Here is an 11600-nt window from a genome sequence, read left to right on the forward strand (position 1 = left end):
GGTTCAAGCAATTGTCCTGCCTCAGCCTCCTGAGTAGCTGGGATTACAGGCACACGCCACCACGCCCTGCTAATTATTTTTGCGTGTGTCTTTAGTAGAGACAGGGTTTCACCATGTTGGCCAGGCTGGTCTCAAACTCCTGACCACGTGATCTGCCTGCCTCAGCCTCCCAAAGTGCTGGGATTACAGGCGTGAGCCACTGTGCCCGGCCAAAAATACATTTTTTAAAAAATTAGCCAGACTTGGTGGTACATGCCTGTAGCTCTAGCTATTCAGGAGGCTGTGGCAGGAGGATCACTTGAGCCCAGGAATTCGAGGCTGCAGTGAGCCATGATCATGCCACTGCACTCCAGCCTGGGTAACAGGACAAGATCTTGTTTCAAAAAAATAAAAATAATTAAAAATAATTTTAAAATAATATTTGAAAAATGTCATTTGGAATGAAGATCAGAGTAAATCTCTCTCTAGCTCTGAAGAGTAAAATTAGGATCCATTGGTAGAAGACAGAGGAAACGTATTGGCTCTGTATTAGGAAAATCTTGGAGAGTGATCCAAAAGTGAAATGGGCTTCTCTGCAAAGTAATGAGTTCCTTGTTACTGGAAATGTGCTGGTAGAGGCTGCACTTTTATTGAAGGAATTTGTGAAGTGAGATATTAAGCTGGATGACTTATAATGGTCATATTTTGTCATTCTACCAAGGCTGGAGAAGTTTCATGGGCGCTTAAGAAATTGCTTTGCAGTTCTCTCCTGTAACATGACCTTGGGCTTCTGTGCACACTCACAGCTTTGTTGCCTACCAGATAGTTGCATACTATGATGAGTCTCATACTTTTTCAAAACATAAAGTCCTCTGCAGATGTTTAGCATAATTGCTGTGTTTCCTTTCACTAGATAGATGTGTGTGTGTGTGTGTGTGTGTGTGTGTGTGTGTGTGTGTGTATGTGTATACTCTGTATACATTACATTGTCCAAACTGCCATAAGAAAACTTTGAAACAGACTGCCTTTATCGCAGCTAGGAGTCACCCAGAGTACTTTCAGAAAAAGCAGTTTGCTGATTTACCTTTTCTATGTATTTCCAAAGCACTAAAGTTACAAAGACCTCGTGTATAGGGCATGAAGATAAATAAGCAAAGGCAAACAAGCATATCCATCACAAGAGACATTAATGTCAAGGAGGCAATTTTTAAATGTACAATTATTTTAAAAGAAGAGGAAAGGTTGACAATGATGGCTTCCATCATATGTTTAAAAGTGCCAAAGAGCAAAGCCATTTGCCAAATAAAGCAAAGAGCTCTGGACTACCTTTGTGAGTTTGCTGCCTGCAGGCCAGGCCACTCTGGACTCCTTTGCCCAAACAGACAAAATATTATCATTTCCAGTTCTTTAAAGCTGGCACGCTGCTTCATAACTTTGACATTCAACATATCATAATATTTTTGACTACCAGGCCCACTTTTCAGAAAGCACCTTTTGAAAATTCTTTCTGAAGATAGCAATATTTCAAATCTTCATTGCCTGGGCTTGCTTTTTAATCTCCTGCCAGTCACTGAAATCGTATTTAATCAGACTGGGCTATGTGGTTCCTGTGTCCGGCTGGTCCCAAGCATGGAAATGTAGCTTTTGGACAGTGCCATAAAATCGGGCCCCAAATTGTCAATTACACAAAGATGCCAAGTTTAGAGGGAAAGGATTTATATAACCAACAAAGTGTTCCACATTTAAAAAGAGACATAATTGTGAGTAATAAAAGTCAGAGTGGACACACTCTATTTTATCTATTTTTTTCACTTCATAGGTAGTTGTAGTGGTGCCTTCAGATACTATGGGATGTGGGAAAATCAGTAAGATATAGACTTGGCAACAGGGAGGGACTTAAGGTGGTGGGAAGATTAGGGCCAGTCCTGGGATAAGGAGTTGAAACGTTATTTAGAATCCACTAGGGGGTTATTGAAGGATTTCATTTGCTTCCTTGCTTGCTTTGAGGAGGCAATAACTTGATCAGAACAGTCCTCTAAGAAGTTCAATCTCTCAGTCCAAAAAGTCCACGCAGAAAGAGCCCTAAAGTAGGAAGGGGAGGCAGGAATCTAACAGAGAAACCCAGAGGTGGAGCAGAGGCAGAGACGTCGTTTGAGATTTGAGCACCCACTGACTTGACAGCCTTCAATTCCATTCCAATCTGCACTGCATTCTCGGTACCAACCCTGCAAGATAACCAACTGCAATCGCCAAGAAAGCCTGTGCAGCTGGTGGTGAGTGAAAACTGAGGATGCGAACTGAATGTGCTACAGCTGAAGAAACGGAGTTGTACCTGGAAACAGTGGGTTCACCTTGCCTGCTGCCTACACAGAACCCATTTATCAAGACAGGGGAATTGCAATGGAGAAAGGGTAATTCACGGAGAGCTGGCTGTGTGGGAGACTGGAGTTTATTACTCAAATCAGTCTCCCCTAGCATTCGGGGATCAGAGTTTTTAAAGATAATTTTGCAGGTAGGGGCTTGGGAAGTGGGGAGTGCTGATTGGTTGTTGGAAATGGAATCATAGGGGGTCGAAGTTAGGTCTATTTCAATGTCTTCTGTTCCTGGGTGTGATGGCAGAAATGATTGGGCCAGATTACTGGGTTGGGTGGTGTCAGCTGATCTGTCGAGTGCATGGTCTGCAAAATATCTCAAGCACTGATGTTAGGCTTTACAATAGTGATGTTACCCTAGGAGCAATTTGGGGAGGTTCAGACTCTTGGAGCCAGAGGCTGCATGACCCCTAAACTGTAATTTCTAATCCTGTAGCTAATTTATTAGTCCTTTAAAGGCAGACTGGTCCCCAGGCAAGAAAGGAGTCTTCGGGAAAGGGCTGTTACCAATTTTGCTTCAGAGTCAAACCATCTACTGAATTCTTTCCCAAAGTTTGTTCGGCCTATGCCCAGGAATGAACAAGGAAAGCTTAGGTGTTAGAAGCTAGATAGAGTCAGTTAGGTCTGATTTCTTTCACTGTCATAATTTCCTGAGTTATAATTTGGCAAAGGCTGTTTCATACCCAGTGACTGTTTTCCTGAGTGCCCTCCAGGGTGGTGGCCAGGCAGAGGTGTGGTCAAGCTGGGAGGTGGGATGGTTCCAGCCTCAGGGGCCTGGCTGCTTCTTCCTTCCCAGAGGAATGAAACAGTCATCCTCCTCCCTCTGTAGTGTTTTCCCCTGCGTTTTGCTCCTTCTACTATGTGTGGATGTGTTGGGATAAGATAGGGTGAGATGAGCACCGGGAAAGGGGGCTGGCAAGAGGAAGGGAACCCTGTCTGTTCTCTTCCCCTTCCCGATGATGCTGCCTCTGGAGAAGGTGAGGAAAACTCACACCCAACAGGCTGCAGGCTCCTGGGGCCAGAACTTTCTGCTTTTCCTGGACTCTGTAAGACGGACGTGAAAACATTGAGTTTCCTGAGCCTGCTTGCCCTCTGGGTAGTCTAACTGCTCTGATGATAAAATAAGTGTAGAGGCACTGAAGTAAAGAATTTGCAATAAAAAAGAGAATGAAAAATGGAAGGCATAAGAGAAATGAGTATTGGATCAATTGTGAAGAATGGGAAACGTCAAGGCACTTGATAATTTTTCTGCTAACAGACATTGCGAGGATGGAAGTTTCCATGGTTTTCCTTGCCTGCGTTTTCTTTTGCTATCGTCATGAGATCTAGGGGCATGAGGGATTTGTCATTTGAGTGTTACATTGCAACAAAAGGCAAGGCAGAAGTACAGAAACCACTTCAATGAGAGTATGAACACAATAGGTTTTGCTGCCTTGAATTAGATGTTGAATTGCTACTCTCTAAACTTTATTTTCTATCTAAAAAGCTTTAAATGCAATCATTTAATTATTCATTGAAAGTTTATATTAGCAACATTTAGTGTGCACCTGCTGTATATAAAGTATCCCACTAGGTACAATTCATCAAATTAAACCCAGCTATTTAGTTATGAAAATAAACCATGGCCCACATGCCCTGTGAAGCCCTGTTAAAAGCAGGCAACATGCCCAAGAAAATATGTTTCTTTTGAATTTCACAGAAATCTTAGTTTGGGGAGAAACAATCAAGAGTTTTTGTTATAAGCCAGTATGTGCATCCTCTGAAACAGTTAATGTAGAGAACAGAGGTAGTGGCCATAACTGAAATAAGGAGATAGTGAGTGAGTGTGTGTGTGACCTAATTCAAGTTTGGTGGTCCAAGTGGTATTTTTCTTGGCCTGTAAAAACTCCAGGTATTTGCAAAACTGTTCTAAATAGTAATGTAATAGAAGTTTTTAAAAAATTGAGTTAGTGCATATGTTTGGACTCAGTTTCTCCCTCTTTTGGTTACTATATATGGTTCTAATTTCCAGCTGTGCAGTTACTATTGTAAATTCTCAACATTTAAAAAAATTTTCGGCCGGGTGCGGTGGCTCAAGCCTGTAATCCCAGCACTTTGGGAGGCCGAGATGGGCGGATCATGAGGTCAGGAGATTGAGACTATCCTGGCTAACACGGTGAAACCCCATCTCTACTAAAAAAATACAAAAACAAAAACTAGCCGGGCGAGGTGGCGGGTGCCTGTAGTCCCAGCTACTCGGGAGGCTGAGGCAGGAGAATGGCGTAAACACGGGAGGCGGAGCTTGCAGTGAGCTGAGATCAGGCCACTGCACTCCAGCCCGGGTGACAGAGCGAGACTCTGTCTCAAAAAAAAAAAAAAAATTTCAGATTTAAATTATTTGTATTGATACATAATTTTTACATATTTAAGGGGTACATGTGAATTCTCAACAATTAACATTAAATAAAAGAAGAAGATTCTGTTATAGCCCAGATTAGAAATACCTTAGAATTTCTATTTGTGTCTATTTTCCTCCATTCCATTATTTTCTTTCTCTTCATACCACATTTATATACATCTTACCATTTATTTATATTTATTTAATACTTTACTTCAGGAAAATTAGCATTGTTCTGGAATCAGAAAGCCCCTCTAGCTAGTCTGTCTTGCCAGGTCTTTCTGATTCTTCTCCCTCTGGAAGCAAGTGGTGGTGACCACGTCGACATAAGAGATTTCCCGTCTGAGTCGTCCCACCATCTCTGTAGGTTACAGAACCTCACGTCAACTGGCTCTCTTCAGACTGTGGTCAACTGGAAAATCCAGTCAGAGTTCAGAAGGGTGGGAAAATGAACCTAGAAAGTCTAATGTGGAGAAAGCCTTAAAATATATCCTTCATGTTCCACAGTAGTGATTGTTTTCTTTGGCGACACTGCAATGTAAATAGGTATTCTTGGCTAGTTCATCTGCAGGCAGCACCATCTTGGCATTTACACTCTACAGAAAAGGTACCTGAGGAGAAAGATGGTCCAAGTTACTTGCCACAAATCACACAGATTAACAGCAACACAGTCTGGGTGTATATGTGCAATATATTTCTTTTTTTATTATTTTTATATACAAGTAATGGTTGTTTCTTGTAGAAAAGTTAAAACAATGAAGATGAGCAGGAAGAAAAAAAAATACCATCCAAGCATGCAGAAAATAACCATATCAATGTAGACATATTTTCTTCTAATCTTCTAGGTATGTATGTATACATATATGTCCATATATATACACATGCACACTTTTTTCTAAATTAAGCCACATTGACCTATAACCTCCTTTTTTTTTTTTAACTTAACAAAATACTGGGAATGTCTTTTTGTGTTTTTAATACTCGGCTATTCCATAGTATTCCATTTTATGATTATACTGTAATTTAAGTAGCCAGCCCTCTCCTTTTGGACGTATATGTTGTGCCAACTGTTGATTACAGTAAGTATTTCTGAAATGAACATTCTCATCCATACATCTTGGTGCTGCTTTTTTTTTTTTTTTTCTATAACCCAGGACAGTGCTGAAGTGCTTCTCTTTTGTTCTTTAATTTCCTCAGTTTTAGTTCCTAGAAGTGGCAATGCTGGGCTCTTGGGTTTACACATGTTTAAGGTTCTGATGCATATGACTAAATTACCCTCCAGAAAAGTTCTACTTTAAGTTCTACTTAAGGCTTTCCCACCCTGGGATAGCTAAAGACTGGCCAGAGCTTTGCAACCGCAATGATGTGTTTACCACCTCCCTTATCAGCAATATTTGCAATTAGCCTCCAACCTTGTTCCTGGGATTGTTTCCAGTGAAAATTAGCCATGCCCGGCTGATTTCTGTATTTTTAGTAGAGAAACAGGGGTTCACCATATTAGTCAGGCTGATCTTGAACTCCTGACCTTGTGATCTGCCCACCTCGGCCTCCCAAAATGCTGGTTTGGGAATGGTACCTGTGGGTGCACCTGGAGGCATGTTTAGACACTAGCTGAAATCACTTTGGTCTTTCTAGCAAACCTTAACTAATGGGCTCTACTCACAAAGGGTCAACTTCCAAGATGTTAGCTAAGGGCCTCTTATGTTCAGGACAATAATGGAGTAAAAAAAACAAGGCTGAAAACCAGAAGATATGTGGGCTTAAGCAGATATGTGAATAGCTACCCACATAGGGAAAAAAAAAATGAAACAAAAGCAAAAACAGAAAATAAGGTGGGAGTCCTTCTTTTACAACCACAGATACCTTTTCTTTTCTTTTTTTTTCCTTTTTTTTTTTTTTTTGAGACAGGGTCGCTCTGTTGCCCAGGCTGGAGTGCAGTGGTTCGATCAGGGCTCACTGCAGCCTCAATCCCCCAGGCTCAAGCAGTCCTCCACCTCACTGTCCCAAGTAGCTGGGACTACAAGTATGTGCCACCACATCTGGCCATTTTTTTAAAATTTTTTTGGAATGGAGTCTTGATCTGTCACTCAGGCTGGAGTGCAGTGGTGTGATCTTGGCTTACTGCAACCTCCACCTCCCAGGTTCAAGCAATTCTCCTGCCTCAGCCTTCTGAGTAGCTGGGACTACAGGCGAACACCACCATGCCTGGCTAATTTGTGTATTTTTAGTAGAGACGGGGTTTCACCATATTGGTCAGGCTGGTCTTGAACTCCTGACCTCATGATCTGCCCACCTCAGCCTCCTAAAGTGCTGGGATTACAGGCGTGAGCTACTGCGCCCAGCCTGGCCAATTTTCTTAAATTTATTTTTTGTAGAATTGAGGTCTCACTATGTTGGCTAGGTTGATTTCAAACTCCTGACCTCTCCCACCTGGGCCTCCCAAAGTGCTTGGATTACAGGCATGAGCCTCTGTGCCCAGCCAATACCTTTTATTTTCTAACTGAGCATTGTTAAATTCAGGGATGGGTTGCTGAGGGGCGATATGACAGATTACATGCGATTTGATGTGTGCTGACTAAGGCCTGTGCATGCCTAGCATTTTTTAGTCACAGAATGAACCATACTCAAGTTCAGATTCTAGTCCTGCCGCTTCCTATGTCCTTGACCAAGTGCCTTCACTTATCTGAGACTCACTTTCCTCATCCATAGTTATTCCAATTGCATTTGGTTGCAGTGAGTAGAAATTAAGTATTTAGGCTGGGTGCGGTGGCTCACACCTGTAATCCCAGCACTTCGGGAGGCCGAGGCAGGTGGATCGCTTGAGCTCAGGATTTCGAGACCAGCCTGGGCAACACGGCAAAATCCCAACTCTACAAAAAATATATAAATTAGCTGGTTGTGGTGGCTCACACCTGTGGTCCCAACTACTTAGGAGGCTAAGATAGGATTACTTGAGCACGGGAGGCAGAGATTGCAGTGAGCTGAGATAGTCCCACTGCACTGCAGCCGGGGGGACAGAGCAAGATCTTGTCTTAAAAAAAAAAAAAAAAAAAAAAAAGGGTGGGGGGAGAAATTAAGTATTTAAAGCACTTAAGGACAGCCCCCAGCCCCATGGTAGTGCTTAGCAAGTGTTTGGTGAATGAATGGATTCATGCTCTAGGCTTACTTAGAGTTTAGTTTGCTTTCAGATGGGGTTCTGCTTGCTCACTGTACTTACCACTATATGCGAATTGTATTGTTTATTTTCAAATTTGCCACATATTATCTGTTTCTCCATCAGCACAAAACATTCTCAGGAGGAGAGTTGGTTCCCAGTGCCTGAAACAGTGCCTAGCACACAGAAGATGATGAATTAATATTTGAGGTTATTTCTCACTCACATTCTGTCCAGCAACCCAGTCGTGAACCCAGGAGGCTGTTCAGCACGGGACACTTACCACACCATTCGTTCACCCTCCACTTCCCCCTCTTCCACTTATCACACCATTCGTTGACCTGTGCTTGCTTCCAGCCATCCTCCGTTACCTGAAGAACGACGGGAAGGTCCATTTGGTGGTTTTCAACAACCTGCAGCTGGCAGATGGAAGGCGGCACAGGCTCCTCCTGAGGCTGAGCAATTTGCAGCGAGGGGCCGGCTCCCTAGAGCTCTACCTGGACTGCATCCAGATGGATTCCATTCACAATCTCCCCAGGGCCTTTGCCGGCCTCTCCCAGAATCCTGAGACCATTGAATTGAGGACTTTCCAGAGGAAGCCACAGGTAGGAACCCACAAACAATTCTCTGAAGTGGAAAAATTAGTTGCCGGTGCCTAGGGAGTGCAGAGGAGTGTGCTGAGAAATTCCTGCTGCAGGTCAGTGGGTCTAATGATGGTTGCACATCAGAATTGCCTGGGGAGCTTGAAAAGCAAGTGCTAGGGGGTTGCCCCTAAGACAAACTGAATCTGAATCTGTCAGGTGGGGCCTAGGCATCAGCACATTTTTAAAACACCAATTCTAATGTGACACCAAAATTGAGAGCTTGTGCTTTCAGTGATAAGTAGAGACTCTGGATACAATTGTAAAGTTGGAAAGGACAGGCAAAAATAAAAATAACTACCTCAGAGTGATGACATTATCTATTTTCAGTTTTCTGTAATGAAAATAAAAAAAGAATGATTGGAAACTGCCAAGCTGTCAGAACAGCATTTTCACAGGTCTTGTTAGAACATCCACTAACAAAAGGGAGCTTAGCTTAGCTCCATTTGGTCTTAAGACACCATCACCTCTGTCTTCTGTTTTACTCCATGTTGATGGTATTTTTATTATTCTATCATTGCACCTGCTGTAGAAATTGCCACATACATTTCTTTTAGAATTTTGTGCTAGTCAGTGCTTTGTTTTCTATAAAGAACTAGTATTCTTTGTCCTTTCCAATAATGTATATAACTGGTTTAAAGTTCCTGAATTTCATCCGTTATATAAGCCAATGTCAAATCAGTAACTATGTTCGTCTGCTATGGCCCATATTATTTTTGTCTGCTACCTCTCAATCCTCACTTTCCATTTCCATTTGTTAATTCATTATATTAATATATGCTTTAGTTACAAGCTACTCTGAGCCCTTTGTACAGAGAAGCAGGGTGTAAGCAATAATTTCCATTGCATGTAGGAATGCTGTACAGTTTTAGATAGCAATATAAAAACTATGAATCTGATCCTAGAAGTTTTGCGCTTGAACAACAGGAAGCATTTTTAATCGGAAATTCCAAGAAAGCTAAAATCCAAGGTTTTGGGGTTTTTTTGTTTTTCAGTCATATATATAGAGAGATTTTTAAATGTAGATTTACATATGGAAAAAATTAATAGAAAGATGTGCTTAACTTTATTTCTGAATCCCCAAAGTAGCACACATAATCAGAACGACAGTCAGAAATTGTGTCACTGCTCATTTCAGAAATTAGTGTTCATCACCAAATAAGTCAATTTCTAAAAGTCAGGACTCAGCCTTGACAAAGTCATCAGAAACTGTACTTATTGGAATTTTCTCAGAAGCTCTACCTCCTTAGACCATCGGTAGTGATCACAGTGGCTCAGTCTCATAGTCACCTACCCACTTAGTCAACAAATAGGCACATTCTAGGCATTAGTGCTACTATGGTGGGCAAAGCCAGTCATTGTCCTGACTCTGCAGAGATTGTAGTCTGATGTCCAATACAATATGTGTTAAATAGCATATGTTGCCTAAATCTTAGCTAAATCAAAAAGCAGAATTCCTCTGAAAATCCTTAGCTGTGCTCATTTCTAAAATAAGGAAGATGACTTGACTTTGGCAGTTAACATAAACGTTTCGTTGTATATAGATATAATAAAAGTGATTGCAAGCAGAATTCATAAGATAAAAGGGCAAGAAAATTTACTTTTTGACTAACAGTGAATAATATCAACCCGAAATGTAAAAATACGATGCCAACTACCTAATGATCATAGAAGATATCATTTATTCATTCTCATAGCCCGAAGAAATCACAAGCTTTGCTAGAACCTTGAGTCAAGACATCCAAAAAATAATACTGTTTAAAATTGGGATTAACACCTTATTTATTGCGATCTAAATGCCATAAACAAATTACAGACAATTCTTAAGAGCTTCCTATCACAAAATAACTCCTTTACCATGTAGGAAAAGAGCGTTTCCTTTTCTCAGCCCTCTTGGTGACAATGCCAGCATTTTCCTAGGCTACTGGCTACTTACATATTCACTTCAGTCAAAAAGATAGGGCTGGCAGGCTTTAGGAAAAAATGTGATCCTACAAAATTATGTAAGATGTCAGAGGGTCCAACTCTACAGGACTACTTGATTGTGAAAATTGCGTGAGTAGGCAAGCACATTGGCTTTTGAACAGTGTCAGCAATCTGTGGTATGAATGTGATTTCTTCCAGGACTTCTTGGAAGAGCTGAAGCTGGTGGTGAGAGGCTCACTGTTCCAGGTGGCCAGCCTGCAAGACTGCTTCCTGCAGCAGAGCGAGCCACTGGCGGCCACAGGCACAGGTGTGGGCTCTTGGGCAGTTTGCATACCTTCATCAACACAAATTCCAAAGACCCTGAATAGGCAGGGTCCCATCACCAAAAAGTGGGACTGTCAACAGAGCAGCCCAACAAACCGTATCTACGAAAATCAGGCTCTTGAACAAAATCCAGGACAAGGAGTATTTTCATTATACTTTTATTTTTATGATTCACATGAATTTAGACTTAAATAGTCAGTGGCATCATTATCATTTTTTTTAGCTGAATTAAAGAAATTACCCCAAATTAAATTCAAATATTCTGGGTTTTTGAATCATCTTGTCATGATGATTTCCTGGGGAATCATTTGGTTTTGAGTCACTTAGAAATGACCATCACTGGTTGAAAACTCTTTGCCTTTTGCCGTTCCTACAGGGGACTTTAACCGGCAGTTCTTGGGTCAAATGACACAATTAAACCAACTCCTGGGAGAGGTGAAGGACCTTCTGAGACAGCAGGTAACAAGTGGGGCATATCATCAGAAAAGCCCCGGTCTTCTCAGAGCAGCTCCCCACAAGCTAGTGGAGCTGCAGGCCTGCCCAGGCATGGAGGCGGCCTCTGAGTCAGACCTCCGGGGGCCCACGCAGCCCCCCACAGCAGGGCTCCAATGGAAGGTCTCTGGAAATGGGGGCCAAGTTCATGATGAACACACCATGGCTCTAAGCAGAGTGGGAGCCATCAAGGGCTGCTAACGCTACTGTAAGAAGTGTTACAGAGGGCCAGGTGCGGTGACTCACACCTGTAATCCCAGCACTTTGGGAGGCTGAGGTGGGCGGATCATGAGGTCAGGAGTTCGAGACCAGCCTGGGCAACACGGCAAAATCCC

At 42.2% G+C, this 11600-nt stretch overlaps 1 protein-coding gene across 1 annotated transcript in view; it reads left to right on the forward strand.

Moving 5' to 3' along the window:
- Positions 1–11600, forward strand: part of THBS4 (thrombospondin 4) — a 47203-nt gene that overhangs the window by 12288 nt on the left and 23315 nt on the right. The window contains exons 3-5 of the mRNA XM_011934329.1: positions 8240–8487; positions 10648–10756; positions 11150–11232. Of these exons, the coding sequence (XP_011789719.1) occupies positions 8240–8487; positions 10648–10756; positions 11150–11232 (440 nt within the window). The remainder of the gene's footprint in view (positions 1–8239; positions 8488–10647; positions 10757–11149; positions 11233–11600) is intronic.

Source organism: Colobus angolensis, unplaced genomic scaffold, assembly GCF_000951035.1.
Source record: "Colobus angolensis palliatus isolate OR3802 unplaced genomic scaffold, Cang.pa_1.0 Scaffold134, whole genome shotgun sequence".
Classification (NCBI taxonomy): Eukaryota; Metazoa; Chordata; class Mammalia; order Primates; family Cercopithecidae; genus Colobus; species Colobus angolensis.